The 19,851-nt window shown below is 41.7% G+C and overlaps 1 protein-coding gene across 2 annotated transcripts in view; it reads left to right on the top strand.

Annotated features, from left to right (window-relative positions):
* The window catches only part of schip1 (schwannomin interacting protein 1), an 842,409-nt gene that overhangs the window by 795,963 nt on the left and 26,595 nt on the right, over nucleotides 1-19,851 (top strand). For both annotated transcript variants that reach the window (XM_043702129.2, XM_043702130.2), the window contains 2 exons: nucleotides 7,484-7,601; nucleotides 11,484-11,681. In XM_043702129.2, coding sequence (XP_043558064.1) covers nucleotides 7,484-7,601; nucleotides 11,484-11,681 — 316 coding nt within the window. The remainder of the gene's footprint in view (nucleotides 1-7,483; nucleotides 7,602-11,483; nucleotides 11,682-19,851) is intronic.

The raw sequence follows: 19,851 nt of genomic DNA, 5'->3' as shown, positions 1-19,851 counted from the left end.
GCAGCCAGTGCAGGGACCTCCTGCGGCCATTCCCCTCAAGAACAAGTATACCGTTTTGGATACTTGTGGGGGGGATGACTTACCAGGGGTAAGTAACGGGGCTCAGGTCTCTGGCACGGAGCCTGTCCCCGTTACTCAGAAGGGAAGGGTGAAGAGCAGAGCAGTAGTAATTGGGGACTCGATAGTTCGTGGCACAGATAGGCGGTTTTGTGGGAACGAGAGAGACTCACGTTTGGTATGTTGCCTCCCAGGTGCAAGGGTACGTGATGTCTCTGATCGTGTTTTCCGGGTCCTGGAGGGGGAGGGGGAGCAACCCGAAGTCGTGGTCCACATTGGCACCAACGACATAGGTAGGAGGAGTGCTGAGGATGTTAGACAGGCTTTCAGGGAGCTAGGTTGGAAGCTTGGAGTTAGAACAAACAGAGTTGTTGTCTCTGGTTTGTTACCCGTGCCACGTGATAGAGATTCGAGGAATAGGGAGAGAGAACAATTAAATGCGTGGCTTCAGGGATGGTGCAGGAGGGAGGGGTTCCAGTTTTTGGATAACTGGGGTTCTTTCTGGGGACGGTGGGACCTCTATAAACAGGATGGTCTACACCTGAACCTGAGGGGAACCAGTATCCTTGGGGGGAGGTTTGCTAGTGCTCTTGGGGGGGGTTTAAACTAACTCGGCAGGGGCATGGGAACCCAGATTGTAGCTTCAGGGTGCAGGGCCTGGAGTGTAGGGAGGTGAGGAACATGGCATCAATTTCCAAGGAGGGTGCCTGTAAACAGGGAAGTGGCTTGAAGTGTGTATACTTCAATGCAAGAAGTATACGAAATAAGGTAGGTGAACTTGCAGCGTTGGTTGGTACCTGGGACTTCGATGTTGTGGCTATTACGGAGACATGGCTAGAACAGGGACAGGATTGGCTGTTGCAGGTTCCGGGATTTAAATGTTTTAGTAGGTTTAGAGGTGGGGGTAAAAGAGGGGGAGGTGTGGCATTGCTTGTCAAAGATAGTATTACAGCGGTGGAAAGGACGATGGATGAGGACTTGCCATCTGAGGTAGTTTGGGCTGAGGTTAGGAATAGGAAAGGCGAGGTCACCCTGTTAGGAGTCTTTTACAGGCCTCCTAATAGTCCTAGAATCATTGAAGAAAGGATTGGGAAGGTGATTCAGGAGATGAGTGACAGTAATAGGGTGGTTGTTATGGGGGACTTTAACTTTCCTGATATTGATTGGGAAAGCTATAGCTCAAGTTCGTTAGATGGGTCAGTGTTTGTTCAATGTGTGCAGGAGAGTTTCCTGACACAATATGTAGACAGGCCAACAAGAGGTGAGGCCATACTGGATTTGGTTCTGGGTAACGAACCAGGCCAGGTGTTAGAATTAGAGGTAGGTGAGCACTTTGGGGATAGTGACCATAATTCGGTGATTTTTACACTCATGATGGAGAGGGATAAGTGTGTACTACAGGGCAAGAATTATAGCTGGGGTAAGGGAAATTATGATGCGGTGAGGCATGACTTAGGATGTGTGGCTTGGAAAAGTAGACTCCAAGGCAAGAGTGTAAATGATATGTGGAACTTGTTCAAGGGGCAACTATTGAGTGTCCTTGATAATTATGTACCGGTCAGGCAGGTAGGAAAGGGTCGTGCGAGGGAGCCGTGGTTTAATAAGGAATTGGAATCCCTTGTTAAATGGAAGAGGGCGGCCTATCTCAAGATGAGACGTGAAGGTTCAATTGGGGCGATTGAGAGTTATAGGGTAGCCAGGAAGGACCTGAAGAGAGAGCTAAAAGCAGCAAGGAGGGGACATGAAAGGTCCTTAGTAGATAGGATTAGGGAAAACCCTAAGGCTTTCTATAGGTATGTTAGGAATAAAAGAATGACTAGGGTAGGAATAGGTCCAGTCAAGGATAGTAGGGGGAAGTTGCGTGTGGAGGCGGAAGAGATTGGGGAGACACTGAATGAATACTTTTCTTCAGTATTCACTCAGGAACAGGGCATTGTTGTCGATGAGAATACTGAGGCACAAATAAGTAGAATGGATGGCTTTGAGGTATGTAGAGAAGAGGTGTTGGAAATCCTGGAAAAGGTGAAAATAGATAAGTCCCCTGGGCCTGATGGCATTTATCCTAGGATTCTCTGGGAAGCAAGGGAGGAGATTGCAGAGCCATTGGCCTTGATTTTTATGTCCTCTTTGTCTACAGGAGTAGTCCCAGAAGACTGGAGGATAGCAAATGTGGTTCCCTTGTTCAAAAAGGGGAGTAGGGATAGCCCTAGTAATTATAGGCCGGTGAGTCTCACTTCTGTTGTGGGCAAAGTCTTAGAGAGAATTGTAAGGGATAGGATTTATGCACATCTAGATAGGAATAATGTGATCAAGGATAGTCAGCATGGTTTTGTGAAGGGCAAGTCGTGCCTCACAAACCTTATTGAATTCTTTGAAAAGGTGACGAAGGAGGTTGATGAGGGGAAAGCGGTAGATGTGGTATATATGGATTTTAGTAAGGCGTTTGATAAGGTTCCCCATGGTAGGCTACTGCAGAAAATACGGAGATATGGCATTGAGGGTGAGTTGGAGGTTTGGATTAGGAATTGGCTGGATGGAAGAAGACAGAGGGTAGTAGTTGATGGCAAAGTTTCTTCATGGAGTGCCGTCACTAGCGGTGTTCCGCAAGGATCTGTTTTGGGACCATTGCTGTTTGTCATTTTTATAAATGACCTGGAAGAGGGGTTAGAAGGTTGGGTGAGCAAGTTTGCGGATGACACGAAAGTCGGAGGAGTTGTTGACAGTGAGGAAGCATGTGGCAGGTTACAGCAGGATATAGAGAAGCTGCAGAGCTGGGCAGAAAGGTGGCAGATGGAATTCAATGTAGCTAAGTGCGAGGTGATTCACTTTGGGAAGAATAACAAAAAGATGGGGTACTGGGCTAATGGTCGGATACTTGGTAGTGTGGATGAGCAGAGGGATCTTGGTGTCCATGTACACAGATCTCTGAAAGTTGCCACCCAGGTAAATAGTGCGGTGAGGAAGGCATATGGCGTACTGGCTTTTATTGGTAGAGGAATTGAGTTCCGGAGTCCTGAGGTCATGATGCAGTTGTATAAGACTCTGGTACGGCCGCATCTGGAATATTGTGTGCAGTTTTGGTCGCCATACTATAGGAAGGATGTGGAGGCATTGGAACGGGTGCAGAGGAGGTTTACCAGGATGTTGCCTGGTATGGAAGGAAAATCGTATGAGGAAAGACTGAGGCACTTGGGGCTGTTTTCACTAGAGAAAAGAAGGTTTAGGGGTGACTTGATTGAGGTGTACAAGATGATTAGGGGGTTAGATAGGGTCGACAGTATGAACCTTTTCCCGCGTATTGAGTCGGGTATTACAAGGGGGCATAGCTTTAAATTAAGGGGGAGTAGATATAGGACTGATGTTAGGGGTAGGTTCTTCACTCAGCGAGTCGTTAGTTCATGGAATGCCCTGCCAGTAACAGTGGTGGACTCTCCCTCTTTATGGGCATTTAAGAGGGCATTGGATAGGTATATGGAGGATAGTGGGTTAGTGTAGTTTAGGTGGGCTTGGATCGGCGCAACATCGAGGGCCCAAGGGCCTGTACTGCGCTGTATTCTTCTATGTTCTATGTTCTAATGTAAATACAGTAGATTGTTTTCAAAGGATTCAAGAACAGATAAATCATGAGATAATGTATCTTTGATGCAGGTAAACTGGAATCCTTAAGGGAAAATGCTTTTCAACCCAATAAAAGAGCTCAAAATGCCACAGTCAAATTGTATGGTTAAGATTGACTACCAGTGCTTTTTAAAAAATAAAGTCCGGTCCATCAGTTGTCTCATGTTTGTCTAAAGAATATTCTGATTTGTTACTAAAAGGGATATTGACCAGCAATTGATCCAGAGTGTACCAGACTGACAACTCAAAATCAGTGGGCAGCATCTTCCACATCGTGTGCAGACTTCGTTGTCAGTCTCAATGGGGTTTAGAAACCTCACTGTAAAGGAAACAATCACTCATTGGAACTTCGCCAAATCAGAGGGTGTGCTCATAAAATTAAGGATAGTGGGTGGGCTTTTGATTTTGGAGAGCAAACAGAAGCAGCATTAGGATGCCCTTACAGACAAGTGATAAATAGGGTGCCCCAGAGCAGAGGTACCCTCTCTCCAACATGTTCAAATGGAAAATAAAGAAAAAGGCCTTTCTAGCCAAGTTATTGCTGCAGAGGGAAGTGGAAGGGAGCAGCTCCATATGTTGCAACATTCAAAAAAACATAAATGGTTTGGTGAATTCAAATGCATTTGATATTGCTCTTTAAAGATCATGGCCAAAACATGGAAAGCTTCTCCGAATATGAAATACATTAGCACTCAGTATTTGAGCAAATGCAGTGGGTGAAGAATCCCAGTTATGACACACTTCTGATATCCATCAAATATAATTGTGCGTTCTACCATTGTTCACTACCTTGATGGAATGTTCGCTACAGTGAAAAAAATGTTTGAGTTTACAGTAATTGCCATAATTTTCATTCTTCTACTTAAATCTAGAAAATGTCAATGATCCAAACGCATTACTGTTGGATCTACAGGGTGATTTTTACTGACAGGACCCAAGACTTACTGATATAAATATTATACACATCCTTCAGAACTTCAGAATTTGACAGTGAGTCTAATCTATACTAGGTAACTGTGTTATTCACAAACAAAAGGGAAAAATGTTTTCTCAGCTAGAACTGCTTCTTTTGGATATCAGAGGTGTGTCGCATTGACTTATGGAAAGTAGGGTGTGAATGTTTTGGGGATGTGGATTACCTACACTGACAACATTCTTTCCCCTCCCACCCAAGCTCCACTGGAAACTTTGTTGCCTTGTAACAAAATACCAGAGGGATAGCATTAATTGATTCAGAGTGAGATATCCACTCCCATCCAGCAGAAGTCCCACTCTGAAGAACTGTTGACAAATCCAGTTGGTCTGGTGGAGCTTAGCAGCACCAGTATTGCATAGTGGCCATAGCTAGAACTACAGGCCAGAGAATGCATGTTATGGAACACATACAAAAGTTGCTGAAAAAGATCAGCAGATCTGGCAGCATCTTTGAAGAAAAGTCAAAGTTAACGTTTCGGGTCCAGTGACCCTTCAACTCTGATCTTTCTTCACAGATGCTGCCAGACCTGCTGATCTTTTCGAGCAACTTCTGTTTTTGTTCCTGATTTATTGCATCCGCAGTTCTTTCAGATTTTATTTAAGAAATGTCATGGATCCTGGATTTCTCGCAAGAAGTTTGGACAGCTCTGTCTGCTGGACCAAAAAGAGGGTGCAGGGGTCATGTTTTGGAGAGTAACACTTTCTCCTCCATCCTGTATGAGTGCAGGTCAGGTTACCCACCTTGCTTCAGCATTCCTCTACAACATTTACTACCACAGTTCCTCTACCACAGTTATGACTGTGGTGTAAGCAAATAGGGCCCCTAAATGACCATTAATTCACCACCTAAGTTTCTCAATAGGTACAAGGACATGTGCAGTACCTGGAGGCTTAACTGACCCCCCCCCCCCCATAACATGATGGATGGATCTGAGATTGTGAGAACAAGATGGGCAGACCTCTAATATTATTTTTCTTGTAACAATAAGGGAGCCAAAAAATTGACTGCTGAAACTAACTAAACTGTTACATATTTCATCTCACAAAGGAATTATAAATGATCTGCTGCAACTTGCCTTAACTCCTGAATTATTCAGTCCCACAGCTTCTTTTTTTGTTTGAAGTAAAGCCATCCTCCTGTACCCCCCGGGGCAATACGTTCTAAGACCTACCCCTGGAAGCCCGAAACCATGAATAGTGATGAACCCATTCACTTAAATGAGAAACGTACCTCCCTGGCAGCCCCCAGGTCTCTGGTTCTGGAAAGTTCCCTGTAATATATTCAGGCTATGGTAAACTGTGGGTAACAGAAACAGCGGTAACCGGACCCACGGATTCAGTGGGTTACCCTGTACAACAAATACAAGGCTGGCAGGGAGAAACTGTCTCAATCCATGTCTCAATTTAGTTCTGAAATTCTATAATCATGAAGTTTTTGTCAGTTAACCATATTTAAATAATATATTTCTCTTTCAATGATTTAAACTTAAGCAAAAAAAAATCATTTGTAAATGTAACTCACCTTTTCAGTGAGATGTAAATGTTGAAGTGTTGCACAAACCTTTAAGTTAAAAATATCAGATATTACCATTTTGTCAAAGATTTTTATTGTGTACTTATCAGGACATATTCACAAGAACATTTACATGCATGACACCTGTTTTAACTTAACAAATAGATGACAGTCATCTTCTGTTGTATACTTCAGGGCAATACCTTAACCAGAGACAACCAACCTGTTTAAATTTAAGCAAAACTTGACAGTTAACCACGTTAACCTCCACCAGCCACCATCTAATATTTTATTATCCATGATGAGGCCTCTACCAATCAGAGTCCAATTGCCAGCCAAAGAGTACTGTCTTCTCATACAGTATAAACGTTAAATAAAAACTGAAATAGCCGTGGATGCTGGAAAACAGAAATTCCTGGAAAAGCTCAGCAGGCCTGGCAGCATCTGTGGAGAGAAACCAGATTAACATATCGTATCCAGCGACCTTTCCTTAGAACTGTTGGTAGCTCAGAAAATATTGATTTATATGCAGAAGATAGGTTGGGAGGAGGGAGTAAGGACTAAGCAATAGTTGGAAATCAAGCCCAAAGAGAGAGAAGAGCAGTTGGATAGATAAAGGCGTGGATACTGATCAGGCTAGGAGAATGAATAGCTATTAATGGGTACTGTTAGTGGCTAACAATGAGTACTGATTTTTTTTCTCTTAAGAATGAGTTAAATCAAAGGAAACAGCAGGTGAAGTCCAATTTTTTTCAGGGTTTGAAACGTAGCAAGTGGATGGATTGTCATACGGCCTATCTAGTCTTCACTGAGCAAGTTTCACAAACAGGCACAATGTATAATTGACAGCTGATTCACTATTCTTTTGTATCTCCTTTCATACTGAAGTTGAGTTTCAGCCCCAGTTTTTGCACAATTTTTCTTTACTATTTATGGAGACTATTTCCAGTGGCTGATTGTTTATGGGCAGCACGGGGGCACAGTGGTTAGCCCTGCTGCCAGGGTCCCAGGTTCGATTCCAGCCTTGGGTGACTGTCTGTGTGGAGTTTGCACATTCTCCCCGTGTCTGTGTGGGTTTCCTCCGGGTACTCCGGTTTCCTCCCACAGTCCAAAAATGTGCAGTTTAGGTGAATTGGCCATGCTAAATTGCCCATAGTGTTAGGTGAAGGGGTAAATATAGGGGAATGGGTCTGGGTGGGTTGCTCTTCGGAGGGTTGGTGTGGACTTGTTGGGCCGAAGGGCCTGTTTCCACACTGTAAGTAATCTAAGCTAATCTAGTTATATATTCACTAAAACATGCTCAATATTCCTGTGTTTCAGGCTTCAGAGTGGAATGAATCTGCAGATCTGTTTTGTTAATGACAGTGGAAGTGACAAGGACAGTGATGCAGACGACAGCAAGACTGAAACAAGCCTTGATACCCCTTTGTCGCCAATGGTATGTGCAACTACTTATTTCATTTTAACCAATTCTGCAGTTTCATAATTACAGAAATTGCATCTTCTACCTGCTGACCTGAACTATTACAAACTATATAACTGTTCCCTTAGCTCAGAGCAGCCCCTTTTTCAAGTCAAACCACCACCACCTCAAAAAACACTTTTCCTGCTTTCTCTTAACCACTCTATTTCCAACTTCTCAATCCATTAAAAGATCCAAGAAGCCCTCATCACCTCCCATCTCTAGATGCCTCTCTCATTATCTGACTCCTTAATGTGTATCTTGTGCCTTTCACATTGAGACTAAGCCTTCCATTTTCATGATCACTGCTTATGTCCAGTGAGATGAAGGTTATGTGATCCCTTGTTCTCATGACCAGCTCAGCCTGAGCTGCATGCTCAAATTCAACGACCACATCACATCGCAGCAACTGAACTTCACCCTGGGAGAAATTGCCAGATCAGAATCCTAATAATCATCAGGAGCTTGAAGGCACCTGACAAGGCACCTGGACCAACTGTTGAGCTAAGACAAGAACACTGTCATAACTGAACTCTCAAATCTGTTCAGCAAGATCTGGTCTGTGAAGGACATCTCAGAGGACTGGAGGTGAGTTCTAATTAGCATAGAACAATACAGCATAGTACAGTCCTTTCAGCCTTCAATGTTATGTCAGCCTTTTATCCTACTCTAAGATCAGACTAACCTACATATCCTTCATTGTACTATATTCCACATGCCTATCCAAGAGTCGCTTTAATGTCTCTAAGTGATAAAGGAGGGGAACCCCCGTGACTGCAACAACTGAAGGCCATTACAATGCTGTCACTATCTGGCAAGGTCACCTGCATGGTATTCCTCAACAGATTGTAAGGAGATTTAGATATTAGCTTCTGAAGAATAGGTCAGTTTCCAGCTGGCAGAGTTTTATGTTCCGGTACATCATACCGCAGAGTGTCTGAAGCTTCATTGTCAACTTCATTGATTTCATGAAGACTTTTAATAATATCCATTAAAACTACTCTATTATATCACGCAATAGTACAGCATCCCAGAATATTTGTTAATAACTTCATACCCATATATTATGACTCCAGTTGCTACGTTAAGATCAGCACAAACGCTATAGACTCCATCATCATCATCACAGGAGCACAGCAAGGCTGCATACTCTCTCTGTTTTTGGTTTCTTTTGTTAATGAGATCATCATGAAAGCAATGATGGGTTCATACAATGGCATCTCATGCCAAGATATTGGTTGGCAGACCTGAATTTCATCACGTTGTTAGCTATAGAATCTTAGACTCCAAGATGTGAGCTCCAGTCTTGGGAGTAATGGAACCAAGCCTGGACGTGACATCGGCTGTTTGTAGGTGGAGGTGGGTACTGCAGATGCTGGAGATTAGAGTGGTGCTGGAAAAGGACAGCAGGTCAGGCGACATCCGAGGAGCAGGAAAACCGACATTTCTGGCAAAAGCCCTTCATCGGGAATGAGGCTGGGAGCCTCCAAGGTGGAGAGATAAATGGGAGAGGGGTTGGGGCTAGAAGAAGATAGCTGAGAGTGCAGTTGGCGGATGGAGGTGGGGGTGGCAGTGATGGGTCAGAGGGTAGGGTGGAGCAGATAGGTGGGAAGGAAGATGCTCAGGTCATGAGGAAAGTGCTGAGCTGGACCCCAGCACTGTCCTCATGACCTGTCCCATCTATCAATCTTCCTTCCCATCTATCCACTCCACCCTCCACTCCGACCTTTCACGTTCACCCCCACCTCCATCCACTTATTGCATTCTCAGCTACCTCCCCCCCGCTGGCCTCACCTCCCCCCTCCCATTTATCTCTCCACCCCGGAGGCTCCCAGCCTCATTCCTAATGAAGGGCTTTTGACCAAAATGTTAATTTTCCTGCTCCTCGGATGCTGTCTGACCTGCTGTGCTTTTCCAGCACCACTTTAATCAGCTATTTGTAAACAAAGGCAATGATGCATTGATGCTCAGAAGGCTCTCCCATCACCACCTGGCAACAGAACATCAAGAATATCAAACACTTGCTCTGCCTCAGAAGTAACATCTCCAAGGAGGGCAAAACAAATTGCCTTCTATCCAAGAATTGGCAAAGCAGCATCAGTCTTCTAGTGGTGTGGACATCCAACAACATCAATATGGCCATGAAGCTGCAATACTGCATGTCCATTGTGCTACCAAATGCAATCTATGTCAGTGAGACATGGAACAGAGCAACAAAGCTGGATATCTTCCACCAGCATTGCCAATTTTAAATGATGGGCATCACATGGAGAGACAACATCACCATTTAAAAAAAATGCTGCAGAGAACTGGACAAAGGTGTCTTCAGGACATTGTGACAAACAACTGAAATTGTAGGGCATGTATTTTGCCTCCCAGGCAAACACCTAAGAACCAGCAAAGTACATTTGAGGACCTTGAAGAGTGGAGTGCAACGTGGGCTGGAGCAAAAGAATGTTGTTGGCCAGGGCTGGTGAAGGAACCTTGCCTCCCAGTGTCCAGTGTGGAATTGACGATCTAAGCCTAAGTAAGTGTTTTTGTCAATCTCGCTAGTCACAATATATTGATCACAATATTTGATCACTCCACCCTCCCCTATTGTCTCCCCTTTGTCATTCAGCACATGGAGAACACACAGCTTCTCTCTGTTCCATCCTTGTGCCCATGCTGATGCATGAAAGAAAGTATATGAAATACTGAAACCATTGATATTTTTACTGTTTTGTGTAACTTTTTTTTGAAGCCACCATTCTTGCCCCTGTTCAGTCTACTTCAGACTCCATTAGTTTGAGTGCAATCTGATGCAATGGTTGACCCATAGCTAAATTTTTAATTTGCTATCCTGTTTCTGACTAGGATGTCGTACCCAACCTCTTCAGCATTATTCCTCACCAGTTCTGTTAAAATCCTGTTGTTGCAAAACACTTGTATCACAAATTTTGCTTGACAGTGGAGAGATGAGCATTACCCAGTAGCCCTTGTACAACCATCCTGCCCTGTCCTGATCAGCCTTTAATTCTCCTTGCTGACTTCTAGGTCACTGAGTTGGGTTGCTTCATACCTCATTCTACCTCTGCAGCTTCTTCAGACAAATTTAGCCTACAGTCCTTTGAGTTTGGTTTGCATTGTTTCCATCCCTCCCTTCACTCAACCAAAAGTGAAATTGTCTTCCATAGTCTCTGGAAATCCTTTTTAAAACCACTCAATATTTTATTATCCCTTTGTTTGACTTCCACAGTTGCGTTATTTCCATCCCTTTTAACTTTGCCTTCTAATAATTCTGAGTTCTCCCTCAAAGACGTGGTTTTTGTTTCTCTCACCTGTGCAACGTCTTGAATATTTTGTACATTTAAAGTTTTTGTAGAAATGTAAACTCTTAAATATAAAAGTAGTTGATAATTCATTTTAGGGAATTATCTGAGTCAGTGTTCTTTGTGTCCCTGTTTTGAAGTCATTACGAATATTGTAAAGCCTGGATTTGTGCAGAAGTAATTTGGTTGTGAAGGTCAAGAGCAGATGTCCCATTTGCTGCTAATAACTAACCCAATTCTAATTGCACCAAGCAGTACTTAAATTGATGTCAGTCAAGTTCATATGATCATATTGAAACGAACAGAAACTGCAAAGGCAATGAGAAGTGTTAGGCAGGCATATTTTCTTTTAATATCATGCAAAAGTTGAATTAAGTTCTGCAGATGCAAAGCAAAGAGATAAGGAGGTTATTTGCTTAATTTTCACAAAATCTATTTTTGAATGATCAACGAAGCTCTTATTTTATGATGCTTGTGGCAGGTTCTGTTCTCTGTTACAATTAGTCTCCATTTACAAGTGCATCACAACAGCTCATTTCTTCCTTAGAGCAAACAGAGCTCGTCGTACTCTGACAGAGACACTACTGAAGAAGAGTCTGAGTCACTTGATGATATGGATTTTCTTACAAGACAGAAGAAATTGCAAGCTGAGGCTAAAATGGCTCTTGCTATGGCAAAACCAATGGCGAAAATGCAAGTTGAAGTCGAAAAGCAGAACCGAAAGAAGTCCCCTGTGGCTGATCTGGTAAGTATCCTGAAATATGGAATACAAATGCAAGATTCCAAATAAACATTTGGCCTCAACAATACCTGCCTGTGATTTGTACACAAATGAAAGTACATTACAATACAAAAAATATGTTCCTCCCTGGTAACCAACAGCAACTTCAGCAATTGTCTGACTGTAGCATAAGTTTGAAGCTTTTCCATCCCTATCAGACGATTTTAAGTATGCTGATGTTGTGTATGCATTTGAAATAACAAACTGAATTGTCAATTTCTCTTTGCTATCTCAATGAATTCATGTTAATATACCAATTCAGTATGATTACATCTTCTGTCTATCACCATAATATCTCTGGATATAAACCAGGTGCTCAACGCTGCAGAGAAGGTGTAGGAATTACATCATGTTGACAAATGTGACCAATGTTTTGAATTACATCTTTCTTAGATTTTATTACAGTATGAAGTATGGTGGGGAGGTGATGGCCTAGTGGTATTATTGCTGGACAGTTAACCCAGAGACCCAGGTAATGTGCTGGGGACCTGGGTTTGAATCCCGCCATGGCAGTTGGTAGAATTTGAATTCAATAAATATCAGTGAGAGTTTAATGATGACCATGAATCCATTGTCAATTATCGGAAAAACCCACCTCGTTCGCTAATGTCCTTTAGGAAGGCAAACTGCCATCCTTACCTGATCTGGACTACGCGTGACTCCAGACCCACAGCAATGTAGATGACTCTTAACTGCTCTTTGGCAATTAGAGATGGGCAATAAATGCTGCCTAGCCAGTGACCCCCTCATCCTATGAGTGAATAAAGAAAAACAAAATGAGCATTTCATTCATTTGGTTTCTAAGTTTGCAATCAAATGTTTGTGTACAAATTCAAAGATTGAAAGCAAACTCAATTTGACACTAGAGATGTTGGGAGATATAACGTATATTCATGATGTGTTTTTCCTTTTCATTTATCCAAGAAAATCTTCTCTGGTGTTGCTCCTGATAATTCAGCTTGAAACATTGCTCTCAGGACAAGAGTATTATTCCAACAACTATGATTTGAGGTTTTTACACCTTGTCTTTCTCTGTACTTTTTGATTCCGAGTTCCAATGTCATTTTCTTTGCTGAGCCTGAGTTCCCTAACATCGTTCTTTTTGATCCGGATACGCTTTCAGCAACATATCCAGGCTGACTCCGTGAAGTTGTCTGTTCTTTACTTAAGTGCCTAGAAATTGTCCTTTGGCTCCAGATCATCTCCTCCGATCCAAAGCAATCAGAATAGTGAGTCACTTAGAGGGAAATATGCAGATGGTAGCATTCTCTTGCATCTATGTTTGTCGTTCTTCTAGGTAGTTGAGGTGACGGGTTTGGAAGGTATTGCCAAGGAAGCCTTAATGATTTACAACAGTGCGTCTTGAACATGGTACACGCTACTACTGCCATGCTCACTGATGGTGGGAAAGGAAGACTGGAGGTTATAATGATTCACTGTGACTCAACTTGGAGAAATAAAATTTAGCATTAATATTGAATACTAGGTAGTGCCTCAAACATTGGGAGTTTTCTTTCATCGAATTCTTAATACTAGCTAAACTAGAAAACAGCTCCTTTCTCATTTGTGCCTTTTTATACTTAGTTATTTCAATAGTGAAATTATAAATATAAACCAAATTTATATGCATTACATCAGAAACTGACATTGCCCAAATAATTTGAGTATGGGCTAGCTAAAAATTTGGAACGTATGCATGAGTGATTATTATCTGAATTTCCTAAAAGTTGTACTCAAACCAAAAATAATTTGCAGAAAACTAAAATTAAAGTAACCTCTGCAAATATGTGCAGTCTCTCCTGCATAACATTTTGATTTGATTTGATTTATTATGTCACATGTACTGAGATATAGTGAAAAGTGTTGTTTTGCATGCTAGCCAGACAAATCATACCTGACATAAGTACATCAGGGTAATCGAATAGAATGCCAAATATGGTGTTACAGTTGCAGTGAAGGTGCAGAAAAAGATCAACTCTAATATGAGAGGTCCATTTATAAGTCTGATAAGAAGCTGGGGAAGAAGCTGTTATTAATCTACTAGTATGTGTTTTCAAACCTTTGTATCTTCTACACGATGGAAGAGGTTGGGAGAGAGTATAACCAAGTATCAACCAAATCCTGAATATCTGATTTAATTTCAATCCACTATCTCCTCTTAAATCCCAAAGTAGTGTTTAATTTTCCAGAAGCATATCAGTTCACATGTCATATTCTAAATGACTGCTCATAATTTCAAGTGTTTTTCTTTCATTTCTCTACAAATGGTTTAAGCTGTAGCCATAGGATACTAAATGTGTTTTTGCTAAATTAACTGTGACGACAGAACGCTGATGCTGAACTTTCAGTTTAGCTGAGATATCACTAAAGTGGGCAGATGTGAATCTTCATTACATTGGATTTTTCACATTATCCAATTTGAGAGAAAGTTTAAAGCTTGATGAAATTGGCATGACGTTTTAAAAATAAAGCTCTAATCTAATTATTGAAAGATCAGCAGCTTTGTCGCTCACTATGTCTCTACAAATGTCCATATACACTTATTCTTTCTGAAGATTTATCTTATGAAACACAAACCTGACAATTTGGAAGCTCACACTCCAGTTCCATTTGCTAAAGCATGCTTAACAGTAATGGTTTGTGTAGATTGGATTCTGAATATGTGTTGGTTTGGTTATTGTAGTACTCTGTGACAGGGTGTGGTTTAAGAAGGGTATAAGGCCACAAAATATAAGATGGAATAGAATATCTTTTATTGTCATGTGCAGGTGCGCAGTGAAAAGTTTCCAGTGTTGCCTCTCATGGCGCCATCTTAGGTGCAAAAAGAGGAATAAAAAAGATGTTGTATTACCTTACAGAAATTCATAGTATAAGTTAGAAATAAGACATTGTTAAAAGGATAAACATTACAGTTAGATAAACAAATTACAGATCAACATTACATTGCAGTAGCTTAGTGTAGGGGCTTCCAAATGTGGTCTGACTGTCCTTGCAAACTGCTGACAGCCTGCACCAGACTACAGTCCAATAACCATTTCTGCTCCACTTCAGGCCTCCAGCCCGCTTCACCCCAGCTCTCAGCAGGTCCATGTTGCTCGAAGTCTCCAAGCCTACTCTGCACCACTCCAGGCCTCCAGCATGCTCCAACCCAGTTCTCAGCTGCTCCACGCCACTCTGGAAGACCATGATCGTGAACATTTATGCACCTGACACTTTCCAGGCAGGGTCAGACGGGGGTGTGGGGGCTCGCGCGCAGTGCGCTGCTGCCTAGTTTCCTGAATGGGGAGCGGACTTAGCAAGTGCTCGCTGTGTCAATCCCATTGAACAGATTGGGGCAGAATGGGGGCGGGGAGCGGGGAGGCTTCAGCAGAACTGCAGGTCCCTTACACACAAGTACACTGCTCAGAAACAAACCCTGAGACAGAGAGAGACACCAAGACAGCCAGAGTGAGGAAAAAGAAAACTTCAGAAAATTCCGAGCCCCAAAGACGAGGCATTGAATCAATTAACTGAATAATCAATTATCCGGATGAAATAATGCCTGCCCATCTCATTTGGACCATTGAGGTTCTTCTGTATATGGATTTCAGTAAGGCGTTTGATAAAGTTCCCACGGTAGGCTATTGCACAAAATACAGAAGCATGGGATTGAGAGTGATTTAGCAGTTTGGATCAGACATTGGCTAGATGAAAGAAGACAAAGGGTGGTAGTTGATGGGAAATATTCATCTTGTGGGTTACCGCAAGCATCTGTTTTGGGTCCACTGTTGTTTGTTATTTATATAAATGACCTGGATGAGGGGATGGAAGGATGGGTTAGTAAATTTACGGATGACACTAAGGTCAGTAGAGTTGTGGATAATGACGAAGAATGTTGTAGGTTACAGAGAGACATAGGTAAGCTGCAGATCTTGGCTGAGGGGTGGCAAATTGAGTTTAATGCAGAAAAATGTGAGATGATTCACTTTGGAAGGAGTAACAGGAATGCAGAGTATTGGACTAATGGAAAGATTCTTGGTAGTGTAGATGAGCAGAGAGATCTCGGTGTCCAAATGCATAGATCCCTGAAAATCACCACCCAGGTTGATAGGGTTGTTAAAAGAAGGCGTACGGTGTGTTAGCTTTTATTGGTAGAGGCATTGAGGTTTGAAGCCACGAGGTCATGCTGCAGCTATACAAAACTCTGGTGCGGCGGCACTTGCAGTATTGTGTACAGTCCTGGTCACCACATTATAGGAAGGATGTGGAAGCTTTGGAAAGGGTGCAGAGGAGATTTACTGGGATGTTGCCTGGAATGGAGAGAAGATCGTACGAGGAAAGGCTGAGGGACTTGAGGCTGTTTTTGTTAGAAGACGGTTGAGTGGTGACTTAATTGAGACATAGAAGATAATCAGAGGGTTAGATACGGTGGACATAAGAGCCTTTTTCCTCGGATGGCGATGGCTTGCATGAGGGGACATAGCTTTAAATTGAGGGGTGCCAGATAATAGGTCAGAGGTAGTTAATTAACTGAGTGTAGTAGGGATGTGGAACGCACTGCCTGCAACAGTAGTAGACTCGGCAATATTAAGAGCATTTAAATAGTCATTGGATAGGCATATGGACGAGAATGGAATAGTGTAGGTTATATGGGCTTCAGATTGGTTTCACAGACGTATGCAACATCGAGGGCTGAAGGGCCTGTACTGTGCTGTAATGTTCTATGATTGAGAAGGTTAGTGCATGAGAAATACCTGAAAATTGGAATAGAATAGAGAAAATGTGAAAAAGACGGAATTAAATGCTATTTACCTGAATGCAGAAAGTGTTTGTGACAAAGTGGATGAATTAGTGACACAAATAGAAATAAATGAGAATGATGTAACATGATACTGTTACAGTGACATGCTTACAAGGTGACCAAAGCTAGGAACTGAATAGTCAAATGCATTTGATATTTTGAGAGCAGGTGGAGGGCTCTGTTCATAAAGATCAGTGATGCAGCAAGAAATAATCTTTGCCCAGATGATCATGAAATAGTATCCATTTGGGTGGGAGTAAGAAATAGCAAGGGAAAGTAGTTTACAGATTGCTCACAGTAGCTGCACTGTAGGTCAGAGAATACATCAATAAATAATGTTATGTTATAATTTGCAGGTAATTTTATTCTTATAGATTGGAAAATTTGAATTAGCAAAGATTGCTTTGCGAACAAGTTCATTCAGTGAGACAGTTTTTTAGAACAATACATTCTGTATTGAATCACACAGCTGGCTACTTTAGAACTGGTAGTATGCAATGAGACAAGATTATTTAATGATCTCATAGTCAAAAATCCTCTGGGGAAGAGTGTTCACAACATGATAAAATTTCACATTCAATTTGAGGTTGAGAAACCTGCATCTGAAACAATCTTCTGTGTTATCAAAGGCGATTAGAAGGATATAAAGGTAAAGTTAGCTCAAGTGGAATGGGAAAAGGTTCTTGGGTAAAATCGTAGGGGCAGTGACAGACATTTAATGAAATATTTTGTAATTCTATACATAAATATTCCATTGTGAAAGAAAGACTCAGTAAAAAGGATGAACCATTCGTGCCTAACTGAGGAAACTAAGGAGGGTGTCAAATTGAGAAGGAAATGTTGCAAATATTAATCGTTGGTTTGATGTTGGGGGCAATTAGAAAAGAACAAGGAAAAGGTAAAATAATAATAAGGAGGGAGAAATAAGTAACTCTAGTGAATCTTTCTTATTCCTCCTTCTAATGACTAGTAAAGGTATAGAGTTCAAAACTGTACACAATCTCCCAGAATAAACACAAAATATTTTGCAGAGCTTTTGTGGTGCAGAGGTATTGTCCGTATCTTGTGAGCCAGGTGGCCTAGGTTCAAGTCCCACCTGCTCCAGTGATAACATCCCTGAACAGGCTGATCAGAAAACATCTAAAAGCCAAATTCTGCAGCTGCTGGAAATCTGTAACAAACAGAATGCTGGAGAAACTCAGCAGGACTGGCAGCATCTTTGGAGCATTTTGATTCCAGTTTGACTCTTCCTCAGTTCTGTTAACAATCATCCAGATATGGTTTTGCCAGAACTGTCGCATTATTATACTCCAACAATGGCCAGAGTACTAGGAACCGTAAATGCGTACCAATCATGAGGGTATTTCGTTCTCTGACGAAGCAAATCCCAATAATGATGATACACACATCTCTAATATTTACAGATGAAATTTAAATTTGAAAAACACTTGTGCCACCTTTGTGTGCTCAAGTCTGGTGTTAATCGCAATTCAATGCCAAAGCACTGTATGTTGTCAAGAAGGAGTTAGATATAGTTCTTAGGGCTAAAAAGGTCAAAGTGTATGGGGAGAAAGCAAGAACAAGGTTCTGAGGTTGAATGGTCAGCCATGATAAAGGACTGAAGAACCTACTCCCCTATTTTCAATGCTTCTATGTTTAAGCAAAATAAGGCTGAGCATTCATGTTGAGCATCAGTCCACAATACAGAATTGGCAGTGATGTTGGGCTAGATGGAAACGTCAATCACAGATGCTACCAGAGAAAGTTGCAAGAAAAAGAAAAAACTGCCAATTGGAAGATTCTCCAATTGAGGTTCAATCATATTATTGCAGAAAAAGCTTTACTTTGATGTTATTTATCTATTTTCACATTGCTACCAAGTGTTGTTCAATTATCTTTAACTATAAACAATTATTTGTCCATAAATAGATATTAATTCCAAATAAATGGGTATCAGTCCTAAATGGAAATTGTGACCATTTGCATACTTGAGTCACATTTGAATGTTTTTGATCTGCTGAGCTCCCATTTCAGGCAGAAAGCAGTAGAGAATCAGCCTGGAAGCTGACAGCCAGCCTGCAGCAAGGTAAACTCAGCAGGAAGGTCTCTACAATAGCAGTCTCATTCTCACTTCTCTTCAGAGGCAACATTTCCCTCCAGGAAACATTCTGAAAATGTTGCTTTGAGGACCTGTTTGGCTTCCTGATATCTTGCTTGCCGGAGTGACCATGGTAGACACCTCACTAGAATGAGTTAAAAAAAGACCAGCGTGAGACCCTGACTCTATTTTTTGATGAGGTTTCTGCTGGAGTCCAATGGAAGCTTACCCTCCAGTAACACCAGCAGTGTTAAAATGGAAATGCAGCAGGAGCAAAACTGCAAATTCATCCACTCGATTTTAACTGTTCCTTTGCTCCTTTCCCAGGGATCGAATGGGCTTTGTCCTCCACATTTAATGGTTTTGTTTCTCCTGAAGTCTGATATATTGGCAGGAGGAGGCCAAATCAACCATCTACTTGTTCTTCAATCATTATGGAGCGTTTCAATAACTTCCTTTGTGTTTGCTGCCAAACAAAAGCAGTTTGGTTTCAGTTAAGATAATGCAGATACCATCAAGAAAGCTTGACTTTATAACTCACCCAACAAAATATGTAGAGTGGGACTGAGAGTCCTTTTTTTTTAAAGTAATCGTAAATCAGTCACTTCAAGTACAGGTTTGTTACATGTGGCAAAATATCAGTTTTGAGTTTGATTGTTCTACCATAATAACTTTCCTTCACTCCATTTAAAATCTTTTCATGCACCTGGTTCTTTGTTACTTTACAAACAGCATCTATAATTCATATTTCAGAGTATTGCTAGAGATTTTAACATACCCAGAAATGCCTGTCAGAAGTAATAAGGTAAAAACAATGATGGCAGATGCTGGAAACCAGATTCTGGATCAGTGGTGCTGGAAGAGCACAGCAGTTCAGGCAGCATCCGAGGAGCTTCGAAATCGACATTTCGGGCAAAAGCCAATGTCAGCAGTAATACTTTACACAAACATTTTATAAAATTGCATCTTGTTTAAAGAAAACAAAAAATCAAAAGTTGGGATCTAGAAAGCACTTAACTTGGACGTTATTTACTCTTGGATAATTACAAAATCCAGACTGAACCAAGTCGGTGAGTTGTGAGGCCAGAGCAATGGGTAAGATTGACAGACTGATGGAGTTGAAACTTTATTGCTGGAACAGCACAGCAGGTCAGGCAGCATCCAGGGAACAGGAGATTCGACGTTTCGGGCACAGGCCCTTCTTCAGGAATCATGGAAATGATGGATCAAACAACCAGCTATCCCTTGCCATTGCA

The sequence above is a fragment of the Chiloscyllium plagiosum genome, unplaced genomic scaffold, assembly GCF_037043375.1.
Source record: "Chiloscyllium plagiosum isolate Xiang-an unplaced genomic scaffold, Cpla_swu_hap1 HiC_scaffold_13, whole genome shotgun sequence".
In the NCBI taxonomy this organism is placed as follows: Eukaryota; Metazoa; Chordata; class Chondrichthyes; order Orectolobiformes; family Hemiscylliidae; genus Chiloscyllium; species Chiloscyllium plagiosum.
This window is presented reverse-complemented; position numbering and strand designations above follow the sequence as displayed.